This window comes from Nyctereutes procyonoides, unplaced genomic scaffold (genome assembly GCF_905146905.1).
Source record: "Nyctereutes procyonoides isolate TBG_1078 unplaced genomic scaffold, NYPRO_anot_genome, whole genome shotgun sequence".
Taxonomy (NCBI): domain Eukaryota; kingdom Metazoa; phylum Chordata; class Mammalia; order Carnivora; family Canidae; genus Nyctereutes; species Nyctereutes procyonoides.
The window spans coordinates 39013723-39032059 of NW_026575125.1; the positions used below are offsets into that span (position 1 = coordinate 39013723).

The following is an 18337-nucleotide window of genomic DNA, read 5'->3' on the forward strand; positions in this document are numbered from 1 at the left end:
TGAGATATTGAAGATTCGGTCTGCAAGGTAATGAATTTGAGGAGTACTTTGAAACAACGATGAGAAGAACTTGATGATTCGATATATATTGGCCTCACCATCTCATGGGCACTTAAAAAAAGATTTATTTATTTGAGAAAGAGGGAGCCAGCTGTGGAAGGGGGCCAAGGGGCAGAGGGAGAGAGTGTCTTAAGCCGACCCTAACCTGGGCACATAGCCCAGTACAGGACTTGATCTCACAACCCTGAGATCACGAATTGAGCCAAATTCAAGAGTCAGACGTTTAACCAACTATGTCACCCAGGTGCCCCTCATGGGCACTTTCAGTAGTCCTTAAGGAATAAATATAGGGTAGCCCAGACTAGTATGTTGGAACATGTGTTTTTGCATATAGGTTAATTTTTTTTTAATTCTCAGTGTGTTAACATATATAAAAAACTTGTTAAAATAAACCTGTTTCTTTTTTTATTTTTTAAAGGATTTTATTTATTTATTCATGAGAGATACACAGAGAGAGGCGGAGACATAGGTAGAGGGAGAAGTAGGCTCCCTGTGGGAGCCCAATTCAGGACTCGATCCCAGACCCTAGGATCACACTCTGAGCCAAAGGCAGACTCTCAACCGCTGAGCCACCCAGGCGTTCCTAAACCTATGTTTCTTTGCACTTGTGTGACATTGTGAACTACTTGGATAAGATGTCTGCACCAAATGTACCTATGGAGTAAAACACATCTACAAATTTAGGATTTAGAGGGAAGGCCGGAAATAGAAACTAAGAGTAGGAAATAATTTCTCCCAAGGGTTTGCTACTGACACTCTGTGTTCTCCTCACTGCTTCTTTCACATGCCCTTCCTTAGACAGTTTTTCTTTCTTAGTTTCTTTTTTCTCTTTTCTTTGCTGTCTTCCACTTCCTTCTTTTTCGTTCATATTTTTGACTCAGGCCTGCCTGGATTTTTTATTGGCACGTGTGGACATCGCTTAGTTCTGACCATTCCACAAGAGAGTTTTCTGACTCATCTCATAAGTTAAGGTTCATTAGGATTTTATGAAGCATTATCCTCAATTTTTATTATTAGAGAATGTAACATGCATAAAAATGTATAAACAGAAGTATACATCTTAACATGTTATTTGTAAGATAAACATCCATAACTGTCATTTGGATCAAGAAATAAAAAATTGCTCTAAGCCGAAAAGCTTCCCCAAACCTCTGCATACCCTTTCTCAATTGTATCATGTTTTAATTGGCCTCATTTGCACCTGCAGTTGTTCTCTTCCTAACCTTTTATATGCTAACCCCCAGCCCCCAACAATTGCCTCTTTTAGTAGTAGAAGGTGGTAGCACTAATCATGACCAGGAGAATAACAGAGGCTGCCCTGTACCTATTAGAAAGCTTTGAGAAAAGTACAAAAGAGAGCCTCTTAACATGCAGATGAGTAACTTGAAGTCTGAGAAAAACAGAAAGCTGCCTTTGTATGAAAATGGTAATTTACACCAATTCTTTTCTGTCAGGTCTTTGACTTCCCTCTTCTACCTGTACACATCAGATAATAAAACACATACACACCCACCCACTTAAAACGGTATCTAAAACATAGATTCCAGCCTTCTCCTCTCTAAGTAAGTAGTTTTACCTGGTATAAAAGTATCTGATGCCAGGCCTGTTGTCCTCACCTCTCATGATAAACATTACCCTTTAGAACCCTTAATTTTATAATAAACCTGTACATAGCCCCACATAGTTTTTTTGGGAAATAGATAATGCATAAATCAAAATAAAGTTACTTAAAAGACATAGAGGGTATTGTGCTCTGTTTTGTGTTAACAGTATTTTCAACTTTTCATATAAAAGATTGACTTTTCTTTTGGAATTGTATAAGATTCTAAATAGCCACTTTTAAGATAAGTAGAGGCAGAGAATAGCTGATAAAAGCTTCACAAAGAATATATTAGCTGGTACTTGGAATAAGTCTTAACTAAATACTGTGGAGAGATTTAAAATGATGCTCAACATATTGCTCTAGCTGGTGTTACAATTTTCAAAATTCAAAGTAGACATTTTTCCTTATGATTTTATTTTGTAGTAGGTAGTATATTTACATGATCAAATTAAGGTGTATAAAATACATATTCAGTGAAAATACATATTCAGTGAAAAGTGTTCCTTATGCTTGTATTTGCTCTACTGGTAGTCAAGACCATTTATAAAAGATAAATTGTGAATTTGGGCCAAAAATAGACTGATAAACGAATGGAAAGTGATAGATGATAGAGAACCCAGAAACAGACCCACATGAATATGGACCCTTGATTTAGGACAAAGTGGCACTGCAGAGCTGTGGCAAGGATGGTCTTTACTATAAATGATGCAGGGGATATTGGATATCTATATGGAAAAAATGAAATCTGACCTCAGACCATATAAAAAATAAGGTACATATGGATTATAAATCTAAATATGAAAGACAGTTTTAAAATGAAGACTTATTCCTACAGAATAGACTAGAAGCAGGATTAATCTCTCCTCTCTAAAAAACGAAGCTATCTGTCCCACCCTTCTTTCCCCTAGGAAGTTCCAGAAACAGTAAAATCAGTTATTTAAACTGAGAATTTTATTAAGCCATAAAGTATTATTTGAATAATTGATTATACATTCATCTGATCTTCCTTCTCTCCTGTTTTAAATTAGATGATATACATTCAATTATATAAAAGACCCTGGTACACTTCCAAGTCTTTTTTTTTTTAATACATTCATGTAAAACACATTTTCTTTAAAACCGTATTACATAAAGCAGAAGTTAAACTGTGCTACCAAGCAAAAATTCATGCAAGTGTTAAAAAGTTAAGATATCTTATGTCTATATTCTTTCAGGGCAATTAAAGCATTTCAGGAGGTGCTTTATGTTGATCCCAGCTTTTGTCGAGCCAAGGAAATTCATTTACGACTTGGGCTTATGTTCAAAGTGAATACAGACTATGAGTCTAGTTTAAAGGTAGGTTATTGAGTTTTTTCCAAGATACAATGTTTCATTTTGTGCATTTTTTTGGGGGATGGATTGTTGTTAAATATTAGAGCATTGAGAAATGTTGGAATTTATATTGGCACTTCAAAAGAAAATTTGAAAATTTAGGTGAAAGAACTGCTTTATCAGCTATGAACTGGAAGATACACAAAGTTGGGTTTCAGGGTACAAAGTAGCTATGATCCTAAGACATAGGTAACTGATGGTACCATTACACTTTTTTTTTGTTTTAAGTTTTAATTGAAGTCTGTCATCAGGAAAAGAATGAATGTTTCAATCTTAGTTTGGACATCTAAATCAGTCCACTATAAATGATTGGCCACTATATAGGTCAGGTCCAGCTGCTTAATGGTGCTGTATCTATGATCCCAACCTGGCCTATTTCTTTGCATGGGTCTCACTAGAATTCTGTCAACCTCTACCAGCAGGACACATCCCATATCTAAATTATTAAAAAAGTATTCTCTGCAAATCATTTGAATTGCTCATTCGTGAATATAAACATTGTTAGGAAAAGATAATATATTGTTGTTTAAATATTTTACTTTCAGTGGAAATTTGATAATTCTCAATTTTTTAATTGAGTTTCTTGTGCTGTCTATGCCATCACTTTAGGTCTTACTGGGCTTTTCATAGAAATAGTGTGTTCCTATACAGCAAAAGCATTGCTTTTTGAAGGACTAGAAGTTCTAGGAAAAAGTTTAAATTCTTGTGAATTTAAGACTATAATGGTTGCCATGTTCTAAGTCTCCACTGCAGATTATCTTAATCCTGAAATGGGGGTGGGAGGGAGATAAAGAATGATAAAGACTTTACAGTAGGCTGAATTTGAATTCACTAAGAAGGCACTACTGAAGATTTTTTTAAAGGTATATTTACTTGTTCTAGAGTTTTAAAGTAGACAATTATGCAACTACTGTTTCTATCTTTTATGAGTTTATAAAAAACAGTGTTGATATGAAAGAGTGATATATAACCAAAAACACTAAAACCAAGTAGATTGTGAAGTATTTCGATTACACAGTTGTCAAAGGTAAGTGCAGTTTGAGGAATTGGCGCGAAGGTAAAATTAGGTAATGTGGAGAGTGAAGGATGCCTGGAAATTACCAGATTTCCTCAAATGTAGAGCAGCATTTCTCAAACAGTTGACCCTTGAACAATGTGGGGGTTATGCGCCCCCCTCCGCCCCCCCCCCCCAGTTGAAAACCTGCGGGTGACTCCTCAGCAATGTAACTACTAATAACCCACTGAAAGCCTCATCTATAACCTGGAGTTGCTTAACACATATATGTATCGTATGCTGTATTCTTACAATGAAGTAAGTTGGAGAAAAGAAAATGTTAAGAAAATCATAAGGAAGAGAAAATACATTTATGCAAAAAAAAAAACATATATAAGTGGGCTCATGGAGTTTCAAACCTGTGTTATTCAAGAGTCAACTGTATATACTATGGGATGTGAGTGGATTTGAAATGGAAAATAAGTTCAGATATGCCACCTTGAGTATTTTAACCTCCTCTTGGCCATTCACAGTATATATTAGCTAACAAAGATTCTTATTATGTCTAATATAAAGTGAACCTATTTGATCCCTTTATAATATTGTCATAATATGACTGTTCTGTGTGGCAGTTATGTTTTTGATAGCAGTTTGGTAAATGTTGCTCTGGAAATATATTTGAGTGGAAAAAAATAATCAGATAATGTCCCATATTATAGAATTTGGCTCTCTGAACATCAGTACAGTGGTGTCTTACATAATTCTGTGGATGCCAAGCTCTGTTTCCATGAAGGTGGCAATACTTAAAATCCTTTTTAATCAGGGGCAACAGTTTTGGACAGTGTTCCATGATGAATTGGAAGTATTGCTGCTTACTCAGGTTCAATAGAGACTTCCTGTGTACAACTTTTGTTTGTTAGGCATAAAAAGGGTAACAAACCTTCAGGTCATAGCAATTGTAGCAAAAATGTTAAGTACAGTCTTGTTAAAATGCTTCATGATCATCCTGATGTTTATTTCATTTGTGTGAACATAGATAAGAATTTTAGGAGTCCTTGCTATTTCTCTTCCCTGTAATGAGAAAGTTGCCTTTGATTTTTGTCTCATTTTGACATTGGTTTCTTTTAAGGCTTCTCTCTCTAATATTCCCTGTTTTCAAAAGGAGAATTTTAGACATCATCATTTTTAGTCAAGGAGGAGGTATTTCAGTGTAGTACTCTTAAGTGCTTAGCATTTAGTGCAAATGAAGATAGGAATCAGAAGGAATGATATGTCCCTCTCTCCTTAGGTGGTCTTCAGTTTTCCTAAAGTAGATTGGCTACTGAAACTTTTGTAGAAGCATATTTATTGGTATAGATGCTTTGGCCTGCATGCTCAGAAACTCCCAATTGAGGCCGATTAAAGTAACAATTAAAAATTGCTTGTATAATGTGAAATACAGCCTTCAAGATTGGTTGAGTCAGCCTATCCAAGGTTTCATCAAGGATTCCTTTTCTTCTCTGTTCTGTGTTGGCTTATTCTTAAGGCTGGTTGCTGGGTACAATCAAAGTGAAATGTAGAAAACCCTAAAAACCTCACCAAAAAACTATTAGAAATAATAAATGAATTCAGTAAAGTCACAGGATACAAAGTGAGATGATTCAGTTTTCATGTCTCATATAGAAAGATAGAGAGTAGTACTATAGGTGCTTAGTATAGTGCTGGCGTACGATCAGTGCTTAGTAAATATCTGATCATCATGTCATAAAGGAGAAAGATCCTGACTTGCTGTTGATCCCTTCAAGAACACTTTTGGCATCTCATTGGCCAGAAATGGGCCATATGGCCATTCTCTATTGATTCCTTATTAAAGATATGGTTGCTCTTAGGCCAGTTTTTGAGCAGGGCTCATTTCCCTAGATACACTGTTCCTATAAGATGGAGGAGTGAGGGGTAGGTAAAAAGTATTTTGATGTCCATTAGAGATCAGGTCTTCAATTCATTTTGTTTCCCTCCCTTGAAGAGGAATATAATGTATACAGGTTTTCAATGATAAAATGCAGTATACTTTCATAATAGATTTATTTTCACCTACACCTGAAATGGATTCCAGGACCTTCTGTTTTATTTATATCCTTGGTAAATAACTTTTTTACATTTTGGTAAAATGAATCTCCGAAACTGATTCATTCTGTTTTGGTACTATGTAAACACCTCTCAGAGCAAGCAAATTTGGGTTTAAAATTAGATCCTGCCATATGACTAATTGTGTGACCTTGGGCAAAATGCCTAACTCTTCTTCTTTTTTTTTTTTTTTTTTTTAAAGATTTTATTTATTCATTCATGAGAGACACACAGAGAGAGGCAAAGACATAAGCAGCGGGAGAATCAGGCTTGCTGTGGGGAGCCTGATGTGGGACTTGATCCTAGGACCCCCTGGATCATGCCCTGAGCTGAAGGCAGACGCTCAACCACTGAGCCACCCAGGTGCCCCGATTCCTAACTCTTCTGATCCTCCTTGTGTCTGTAGTTACTGGAGTAACTGTCCCCACTCTACAAGATTATTATAAACAATAAATTTATATACATGTACACATACATACATGCACACACACATATATGTATATGAAAATATCTGGCAAGTTTTTTCAGCCTCCATTTTTAGTTCTCAGTTTGTTGAATATATCTGAAGCTCCTCAGTTTGGGACCAGAATAGATATTATTTATGAAATCCATTTTCCCATCCTAGAATTTAATATTTTTATTTTTGCTACTGTGCCCATCATCAGAAATGTGAAGTTAATGCCCAGCTTATTTTTCCATTAGATTGGCCAATAAAGATTTATGCATTTAGTGAGTGGTGGAGGTACCACTTCTTAACTTATTAACTAGTTTAATAGTATTTGAACCAGAGTCCATTCCAGGATGACATTACTACATGGTATTTGTTGTTTTTTCTTCTCTGCAGATAATATCCGCCCCCCAGGTAGGTTTGGTTGCCTCTTTAACACCATAGAATTCAGAGTTTTATTTCATTACATTCTAATGGTGTTAATGATAATTGCTTACATTTGTTATATATTTGAGGTGCAGTGTATGATTATTACTTCAATAAAAGTACTGTAATTTTGATAAATAATTTTATATCATGCCTCTAATTTTTTTATAATAAATTTATTTTTTATTGGTGTTCAATTTGCCAACATACAGAATAACACCCAGTGCTCATCCCGTCAAGTGCCCCCCTCAGTGCCCCTCACCCATTCACCCCCACCCCCCGCCCTCCTCCCCTTTCACCACCCCTAGTTCGTTTCCCAGAGTTAGGAGTCTTTATGTTCTGTCTCCCTTTCTGATATTTCCCACACATTTCTTCTCCCTTCCCTTGTATTCCCTTTCACTATTATTTATATTCCCCAAATGAATGAGAACATACACTGTTTGTCCTTCTCTGATTGACTTACTTCACTCAGCATAATACCCTCCAGTTCCATCCACGTTGAAGCAAATGGTGGGTATTTGTCATTTCTAACACATGCCTCTAATTTTTACATCCTGGTAGACTTAATTATTTCCCTCATGTGAAGGAAGGAAATGCAAAATAAGATATAATAACACCCATATTCTTCAGTCAGTCAATGCCAGTGAATCTATTTAATTTAATGAAGATGATGTAGAAATTCTCCCTACTATTTATATGTTTAAGTTTGCCTGGAATGTGACAACATTGGAACTTTTTTGGATTTTAAAGGTAAAAAGTATGGCTTTTTAATTGGGCCTGTGGATAATTGGCTGGATACCAGTATAAGTTCCCTTATTATTTGGTATTTAAAGATGATAAGTGCTGATTTGAAGGGGTTAATAAGGAAGAGGAAGATGCAGGGACAATGTGAAGGAAATAGATTGAATTCAAATGAGACTTGGATGTTAGTTTGGCGTTGTACCAAGTGCTTAGTGTTTCTTGAATAGATAAATGGAAGAGGCTATAAAATGATAAATGCGTATCATAGGGTAGGCTGGAAAGATTGGGAAGGGGCGGAGAGGCTGGTTTTATTTATCACCTTTTAACAGAATTTTTTTTCTAGACAAACTGGCAGTGCATTTGTTTTCTCCAAACATTCCCATTCACCAGTTCATTCAGCTTGTCTCCCCTCTACTGTTATACACAGCATGAAACTACTGAATTGAAATACCATTTCCACTTGCTTTTTACCTTACTCTATTCCAGGAACTACTTCATTTCCAGGTGTCTGATTTGATCTTAGACCCTTCGTGGACTCTGGACTTTTATTGTCATATTTTTTATGCCAAGATATTAAGGCAGAAGGAATAAGTAAAGGCACGAGGATATAGATTTCCTTTGAGAAACCACTTTTGGAATCTGCAAAAATCCCTCTTGTCTTTTATTATTTTATTTCTTAATGTAGAATATATAAATCATTGCATTTAATTAAGATACTGTGAACTCTGTGTATTATAAATATACTTAGAATTTGAATGCTAGCTATTTAATTAATTTTAACTGTGCCTTAGGTTTCTTAAATATCTGTAATATTTCTTTGTTGAAGTTTTAACAGCATATTCTTATTAGTTCAGTTGTCTGAAGATCATGAAAGTTGCTGTTATTTCTCCATGCCTGCCCCTGCCCTATTTAATACTTCATAGTGCTCAATAGCTTAACTCTTCCAGCTGGCATTTTGAAAATTTGAATTCTTTAAAATTTGTTTTATTTAGATATAATTGACATATGACATTGTCTAAGTTTAAAGAGTACAACATGTTGATTTGATACATTTATATATTGCGGTGTGATTTACCACTGTAGGGTTAGGTGGCAGTTCTGTCTCATCACATAATTATCATTTCTTTTTTGTGGTGGGAACAATAAAGACCTAGTCTCTCAGCAGCTTTGAAGTTTATAATACAGTATCGTTGACTCTAATCTCTGTGCTGTGCATTAGCTCTCTGGGACTTAGTTATCCACTAGTTCCAAGTTTGTGCCTTTAAACAGCATCTCCCTAATTCTCCCAGCAGCATGGAACTCTGCTTCACCTGAATGTAATATCACTGTTCCTTTTGGCAAAGGATAGTTGTTACTGTTTACTTTGTCTTCTGTCCATTTTGTCCTGCTGCTTCCTTTTCCCTCTACTTTTCAACTTGTATTTTACCTTTTAATCTTTCCTAGATACTATTCTTTGATATGAGGTGATCTCCTAATTGGTTTATCTTGCCACTTCATAATGCTCTCTCCACTTCACTCTGCCTGCTCAGTTTTGTTTTTCCATTTGATACTTATTTCTGCCCTTTGTTCTATTACATATATACTTTTAAGCTTGAAGTAGTTTAAACAACAGAAGTACTTCAGTTTCTCCAAAATGCATGTTTGAAAAGGATATGACTGCTCATAGATGTGCAGTCACCATTCTTTGATACAAAGGAGTTAGGGTGAGTTCAGTTTTCTCTCCTTCAAATATATTTTAACTACAAGAAATCATTTCTAATCAAAATGTAATTTTTTTATGTTTACCCATAACAATTTAAATTCATGCTGTGAATATTTGGTCTTCAAGTGCAACTTTATGAAACATTCAGTGTATCTAATACCACATTTGAAAAAGAAGAAGAGTTATGTTCCAAAACAGCATTTTAATCCCTTTATAAAATATATATCATGTTCATCTTGAATTTCTTATTGGTGTAAATATCTGTCTTAATTTTGATGTGAAAACAAATCGTACACTACTAGATTTAAAGAACTTGGGAAAGAAGTCATCCTCTATTCTGACCATTTGTGTACACAGATTAGACACATACTAGAACTGGTGTTTTAAAGTTTCTAGTTAATTGCATACCTGTACTTTCATAAAGTAGATAGAAATGAGTTGGGAGACTAGGTAGGACACTTACAGGAAAAAAGATGAGCCAGATTCATGGGATATTTGGGTTTTCAGTGGATAGATGGATGAGAAGTAATACATTCTATAGATTTTTTTTAAAAATAAATGTTTTTAAAGATTTTTATTTATTTGAGAGAACACAAGTTGGCAGGGTGGGGGGCGGGCGAAGGAAAGGGAGAAGCAGGCTCTCTGCTGGATAGGGAGCCCGACTTGAGGCTCAATCTCAGCACCCTGGGATAATGACTTGAGCTCAAGGCATGCACTTAACTGACTGAGCCACCCAGGCCACTCCAGTTCTATAGATCTTAAGGAGTTAATTTATTAACTGATTTATTGTGGGAATAGATTATTTATTTATTTATTGGCCTAATTCATTTTTTTTGTTAACTAAAGTAGGCAATAAAGAAAGTAGAAGGTTTTGGGATTGGGAGGTGGAAAGGTCTAAGTAGTGATGAGTCCTTTGGGAGTATATTGAGTTGGAGGTACCTGAAGAGTATCAAATGTTGGATATAGACAGAAGTGTGGAGCCATAAAGAAGCGTTGTGAGAAGAAGATTTTGAACATCTTTAGTATACAGTGTCTTTTGTTTTACTTTTTTTGTTAAGGATATTTTTGGGAGACACCAGGTTGGAAACTGTTACTTGTGTGGAGTGGAGTTTCTCCTTAAATGTTGTAATAACCTTGTATTACAGAGAATCAGAAGAACTTGAGTTTGAGGGCTTTGAAAGAACCTCAGTCAGATCAGCTTACCCAGCAGTGTGACTCCTAAGCCCTATCAGAACCTTCCACTTTCAGTTCTGTATCTCATTTTCAAAGAGCAAATCCTTGAAGTACCATCATATCCCAGGACATTTCCCTAGACTCATCCATTTATCATCGACTATTAGGTTTAGGAATGAAGTTGTTGGTTTTAATTAATACTTCTAGAATTGTGGCTATCTTTAACAATGAAAAAGAAAAAAAGTCACTTGACTTGCAAGAGTACATGACATTCCTTCCCATTTCTCACTTAAAATGGTCCATTGAAACTCTTTCATAAGGGCTGGGTGAAAATAACAAGTTGTTTCCTCAGGCTGAATGAAGTACCTCTTTTCTTTTTTTCTCATCTACATCTTTTGGATTCTGTTATGGAATTCTCTTTTAAGCTTCTAATAGAACATTAATTTAAGTGAGCCATGTATTCATTTGTAGATGCTTAGCCATAGCAGAATGCCTGGTGTTGCCAACATTTCATTCTTAAAAGGCTGTGTCTATGCTAATTGAATAGAGACAATAGTATCGACCACACACATCTTGTCTACATTGTCTGAAGTAAAGTTTGGGGCAAGTACACAGTTTAAAAACTTAAAAATAGTGGCGTTTAACCCTGATTGTGCATTGGGATAACTTGTAGAAGCTTTTTTTCTGGTTTACAGGGTGTCAACCCCAACCTTCCAAGTCAGAATATCCAAGGCTGGATCTGGAATCCAAACATTGCTCCAGATTTTAAAAACTTAAACACACATAATTTGTTAATCCCCCCCCCCCAAAAAAAAGAGTTGTGTCATTTCTTGTATTCAGGATTGGGAATATAGTTGAAGGGTTCTCCAATTGAAAAGATTTGTGATACAGACTATATAGGTAGAAGTAAAACAATTTAAAGAGAAAGTTTTGAAACTCGAGTTTTACATGTTAATTACATGAATATAGATTCTCCCCCTCCAGACAGAAATCAAGTTCCTTGGTCTATATAAAGGAAAATGCTATCAAGTTATTTTGAAATATGGAACAAGTGAAAAGCTTTTAAAACAAAAAGTGACTTTAGTAATAAAGATGTCAACAGAAATTGTTAGGAATAGATCCTTTTTGTTAAATTGGACCAGAAGTGCTCTATAAAAAGAAAATCACCATAACATTAAAAAAAACATGTTAGGTAAATCTTGCTTGGAAATTAATTTTCTGTAGAATGCTTTCTGCCTTGAGGTTTGTATGTAGTCTTTGAACTCAGAAGCCTCTACCATGTAGTAACTATTTCACATTGCAATAGTCAGTTCCCATACTACAGTATTTTCATGTGAGGTGCAGATGTTTCCTAGCTGCTTCTGTTGGTTGCAGGGATGGGTGCTGGATATTATACCATGGTATTTTCAGATCTTGGGGCTGATTATTGTAATTGATAGTCACTTCTGCTGACTTATATATGTTAATAGAAACGTCTATTTTGCATCCGGTTTAGATACGCGAAATAAAACTCTGAGGTCATTCGTCCCCACCCCAGTCCCTCATCGCTCTTCAGTTTACTGGAAATTGTACCATTTTTTTTCTTTATATGGGGTAGTTTTATATGGCTTTTCTTAGTTTCTTATATTTAGCAATTATTCTGTAAGTTCCTTTATTCTCACATGCGTGTTTTTGACTACGTACTCTGTTGCCAAGTAATTTTTCTGTATTGTTACTGTTTGGAAATGTTCAGTATTTCACGATGACGTTTTTTTTTTTAAAGATTTTATTTATTTATTCATGAGAGACAGAGAGAGAGAGAGAGAGAGAGAGAGAGAGAGAGAAACACAGGCAGAGGGAGAAGCAGGCTCCATGCAGGGAGCCTGACATGGACTCGATCCTGGGTCTCCAGGATCATGCCCCGGGCTGAAGGTGGCACTAAACCGCTGAGCCCCCTGGGCTGCCCAATGTTGTGGTTTGAAATGATACATCAGTGCCTTCATTGGTGCTTTTAAGATTGACTAATACATAAAACTGTTCAGAATTGCTTCTGCCAGGTTTCATTGCAGAACCTTGCATATTGATAGATGAAATACAGTCTAGACAATTCAAATTATACATCTCTCTGTTCTCTGTGAGATATCATGGTAATAGTAAAACTAAAATACCGCCATCTTGAAGACTTCCTCTTTGCAGGTCAGTTTGTATGCTTTGATGATTCAGCTAGAAAAGGTCTGTCTTCTCTCCATATGCTGACAGAATAGGCTAGACTCAGAAATGTAGTATAATCTGAATGTGTGGCTACTGCTGCTATTTTTGTCCAGGGGAAGGCAATTGGTTATAATGCATGCTTTGCTTTCATAGTGCTCACTTTTTATTTTCTTTATTGAGGTACAGTTGACATACAATGTGTTATATTAGATCCAGGTATACAAGTACTCTTTAAAATAGTCTGGTTTCTTTTGCTGTGGTAGCAGACTCCAGGAATGTTTGAGTGTATATACAATCCGCTTAGTTCAAGGGAGAATAAAAGCAGTTCTTTGCTGTTTTGTTTTGTTTTAATAAAAGCAGTTCTTAAAGTGTTCAGATGTTGGATGTTTTTTTCATTTAGCTGTGACAAATAAACTTTCACTTTTGTTTTGTTGACTATTGTATTCCTAGTGCCTGCATTGTCTTAAGGGCATTATAGATACTTGACAAATATTTGTTGAGTGGATTTAATATTTAAGGGTCATACTTTGTTAGTAGTTTGCCCATTCAGAATAATACAGCCCTTAAAATTTAAAGAGTACTGCAGATGTAGGCTAGCCTAATTATGCTTGCACATAACAGACATTTGTGAAGGAATATGATAGCTACTGTTTTCATACCAAACGATGCTTTCTAATCTATCTTAAAGTAAAACACTGGGTAGCTGACGTTAGTTTATTTTTGTTAATTGAGGGTTCTAGTCGACCAAGTGCAGTTTTGTTCATTCCATGTTGAAATATAGTCCTGAAGGCTTGCTAATGATTAATTTTCTTGATAAGAAAGCTTTTTGAGTTTCTATCTAGAAGTTGTCATTATGCATATCAATTTTCAGTTTGTCCAGTAGTTATAAAAAAAAATACTACTATTTAGATACTTGGATTGTGGATAAGAATGAGCTTATTGTGGTCAGTTTTTAAAACTGGATTTATACTTTGGCTGTTGATTACTTTTAGTGCTAAAATCTAGTAGGGACTCAGAAAATTTGAATATACATATATGGAAATATTTTTTTAGAAGAGTTCAAGGAGTTTTTTTTTTATCGTAAGAATTTTATACCAACTCTAGTACTTGTTTTTCTTTCTTAGGTTTAATGTTGATAAAGTAGATGTCAGATGTTACCTAGTGTTCTGGTTTTTTTTCTTTAATTTGTTAAAAGATTTTTATTTATTTATTCATGAGAGCCGCAGAGAAAGAGGCAAGAGACATAGGCAGAGGGAGAAGCAGGCTCCATGCAGGGAGCCTGATGCGGAACTCGATCCTGGGGCTCCAGGATCACTCCCTGGGCTAAAGACAGGCGCTAAATCGCTGAGCCACCCAGGCATCCCTGTTATCTAGTGGTCTTCTTCTTCTTCTCCTTCTCCTTCTCCTTCTCCTTCTCCTTCTCCTTCTCCTTCTCCTTCTCCTCCTTTTCCTCCTCCTCCTCCTCCTCCTCCTCCTCTTCCTCCTCCTCCTCCTCCTCCTCCTCCTCCTCCTCCTTCTCCTCCTCCTCCTCCTCCATCTAGTGTTCTTTATCGTGATTTATGTTCTTAGAAATTAGTGTTATTCATTGAATTTTAACATGTATTTTTGGACAGGCTGATATGTTATTTGAAGTGGATATTGTAAACTATTAGTGGTTTAATATTCCCTACACATATAATAAATAGTTGTACTGTTTCTGCATTCCTAAAAAGATAATGATATTTCAAAGATGAACTTGAGTACAGGCTATTTGATGCATTCTTGGTAGTATTTCAAATAGTTCTAAAGGCACCAAATACAATGATTATTGAAGAATCAGTAAGGGTAGATAGTTTTACCCTTTATTATCATAGTATTTTGTTTGTTTCTAAAGTTCATGTCTTATTTTGAGATAAGCAGTGGTATTCTGACATTAATACCATTGAACTTTTACTTTCTGTTTTTTAAATAATAAACTATTTAAACTCCTCTATAACTGGTACTATTTACTTGAAGACTTTCTGAAGCTTTTTTCATATAAACAAAATTATACATAAGATAACTTCATAAAGTTAATTCTCCATTCTCCGCTGTCTCAAGAAAGTAACCCAGCAGCCTGTCTGTCATCAGCAGTAAATGTACGAAGTAATTCTCGTTGGTTGTCTAATATGTTTTATTTGTATAGTGTAGTTTAGTTTTCATGAATTATGTCAGACTTAATGTACCTGAAAATTAGGACACATTTATATGACTGAATTTAGTACACTGATTTTTCTCATTCTCTTCTTGCAGCATTTTCAGTTAGCTTTGGTTGACTGCAATCCATGCACTTTGTCCAATGCTGAAAGTAAGTATTTTTAAGTAATGGTTTTCTACATGTATTCAGATCACCTCATGGCAAATAATAATAGTAGTGATGATGATGATGATGATGATGATGATGATGATAGTAATAAAATCCTATGTAATTTTTCTTCTAGAATTGTTGAATCTAACTGTATTGGTTGCCATGGCTACTTGTACAAATGGAACATGTGAGACCAGTTATTGTGAACAGCCTGTGTCTAAAATAGATATGCCAGTGAACTGGGTTGTTGAATTAAAATTGTCCTCACTAATGAACAAAATTGATTATTTGTGCATTATATTGTAGATGACTTGAGAGATTAAAAACAGAGTTTGCCAGTCTTTTAGGAAAAATGAGTATACAAAGATTCTTATGTGATACCTGACTGATTCCAGGTCTGTGGTATTAAAATTATTGATAATTATGAATGGATCCTCTGATTTTTTTTTGTTCTGGTTTTACACATCGTATATATAAAGTTTGAAGTGACATTTTTCAATTAATTAAAAAAGAATGTGTGTGAGAAACAGTTCTGATATAGTGGTTTTCTTCAGTTATATTCTGCTTCTGTGTATGTTTCATTCCCAAAGCAGATTAGTTTGATTATGATAGGTTTATCAATAAGTGTATGTTGGCATATTTATTGTAAAGTAGCCAAGAAAAGTTATAAGGATATAAGGATATTTATTGGGTTCAAGCTGGATTTCTTTGAAACTTTCTTTCTTGAAAAATAATATATAAAAAGTTGAATCATTCTTAAAATTTTAGGTCAGAGGATTCTAGGTTTTAGGAAGTGTTTTGCTTTAAGTGACTCATGTTCTAACCTTAGAGAATGGCATTAAGTGAAAAGCAGTGGCAGTGTTAAGAATGGCTAAGAAAATGATGGAATACATGAAAAGGCTGTAGAAATTAGGATATAACTTGATAGTATGTGAATTATGACCTGGTGTGGATTAAATCATCATCTAAACCAGACCAATTATCTCATATTTTCTACGAAAGGCAATTTCCTGAGAAAACAAAATATTTCTGTTTTCATTTTTTCTTTTTTAAAGATTTTATTTATTTGAGAGGGGGAGAGAGAGAAAGATGGAGAAGGAGCACGAGCAAGGGGAAGGGCAGAGGATGAAGCAGACTCTCTGCTGAGCAGGGAGCCAGATGGAGCTCCATCCCAGGCTCCTGGGATCATGACCTGAGCTGAAGGCAGAGGCTTAACCAACTGAGCTACCCAGGTGTCCATCTATTTTCTTTAAATGAAACTGATCAGTATATTTGCAGAATAAATGATGGGAAAGTAAGAAGTGCAGCAATATTTTAGTTTCTTTTTTCTTTTTAATATTTTATTTATTTATTCATAAGAGAGAGATAGAGAGTGAGAGAGAGAGAGAGAGAGAGAGAGGCAGAGACAGGCAGAAGGAGAAGCAGGCTCCATGCAGGGAGCCCGACTGGGACTTGATCCCGGGTCTCCAGGATCACGCCCTGGGCTGAAGGTGGCGCTAAACCGCTGAGCCATGTGGGCTGCCCAATATTTTAGTTTCTAAGATGAAGTTAGATTAGAAAAAATTTAACTTACTGATATATTTATTGAATGTTAATTTATACTTTTTCCTTAATTATGCAAGAATAGGAAAACTCCTTTTCATTAATTGATTTCATCTAGTACCTTAAAACTAACTCTCATAACGATATGTCAGTTTGAATGATAACTTCTGAGGGATGTTTCATAAATTTCAAACTGAATATTTTGGTAAATCTTCATTTTATTCTACTCCGTTGAAGTTAAATCTCAATTGTAGGTCATTGCTCTTGCTTGAGAGGAAAACACCTACATCTGTAGAATGAGCATCACTGGGCAGAAAACTTCCTGTTGAATGTGAAGAAGATGATTTGAACCATAATGAATACATCTTCAAGTTTACTATGTCTCTGTATCTTCGTTGTTGAGAAAGAAAATAGGAGGGAGGGTGACCGACGTCCTGTTTTGCTTAGGACTGAAGAGTTTGCCTGGACTCAGGACTTTCTGTGCTACAAGGCTGGTTACTGGGATGGAAGGGAACATGCTTTATTTAGAGAGATTAGGCCATTATAGTTCAGTTGATTTGGGTGGTTTATTTTAGGCTGTCTGCATGATTACATGATAACCACAGTAATGGCTGATGTCTCACAGAGCACTAACAAATGTAGACTGCCTACTTTGAGCCAGACATTATTACTATTTAAGTATCAGGCTTTTATTATCTTTGCAAAGCTTATTTCTCTCTGAATTTTTAACATCATTACCTATTTGTGTATGCCACAGACCTTGACTATTCTTTGAAATCTTACATGTTACTTTGTGATACTACAAAGATCAGAAGATTATAGAAAGTAAAGTAAGCTTTATAAAATGTCTGTATGAGATAATTCTCTTATGGCACAGTTCATTTATGCAATTAAAAAATAAATAGATACACTTAGGGTTTTAGAACTTTTTAAAGAAGGGTTAGTTAAAGTTTTGGTGTTTTAAAAAGTAGAATTGTGGTGATGTGAGATTTCATTATATGATGGCCCCTTGGGATAAAATTGTTTCCTCTAGATTTAATTAATTCTCTTAATTTTAAAAATAATGTATAGTTTCTGAATAAAGTTTAATTTCAGAACCTTTTATAGTAATATTTGTTAAAAATTTCCACTTCTAAAAAAAATTCCACTTCTAATTGAGATTTAGCCAAGGGGAGCTTTTTCTTAGATGATGACTTCTAAGAATTTCAATATGTGGTGGTTTTCACACTGTAAAAGACGGCACTGGATTTAGTAATTCATTGGATAGGAAAGCCCTAGATGGAGAGCCTAGGGACCGAGCTTGGAGGAAGTTTGGGGTGGTAGTAGGATGCTAACTAGTTGCTGTTCTTTTCTTCCTTATCACCTTTATTAGAAAAGTAAAAAGATTGGGGGAAATAAGTGTAGATTTTCCAGCTCTTTCTCATTCTCTTAACCTTAATCCAGTCTCCCTCCAGTGATGTAAGGTGAGATTTGGACTGGAATCTCAAGGGAGAGCTATGTTAGAGGAATCTCAAGGGAGGAGAGTGGAAAATGAGAAAAGCCCTCAACAGATGTAGGTAGAGGAGATATTTATTTATGTAGAACTTTTATTTTTATGTGTTTTCCATGAAAAGCTGATTTTCATCTTCTAAAGATATTTTTGTTTTGCCTCTGATTAG

The 18337-nt window shown here is 35.3% G+C and overlaps 1 protein-coding gene across 5 annotated transcripts in view; it reads left to right on the forward strand.

Moving 5' to 3' along the window:
- KDM6A (lysine demethylase 6A) overlaps positions 1–18337 on the forward strand; it is a 213745-nt gene that overhangs the window by 106610 nt on the left and 88798 nt on the right. For all 5 annotated transcript variants that reach the window (XM_055337661.1, XM_055337662.1, XM_055337665.1 and 2 more), the window contains exons 6-7: positions 2878–2998; positions 15083–15137. In XM_055337661.1, the coding sequence (XP_055193636.1) occupies positions 2878–2998; positions 15083–15137 (176 nt within the window). The remainder of the gene's footprint in view (positions 1–2877; positions 2999–15082; positions 15138–18337) is intronic.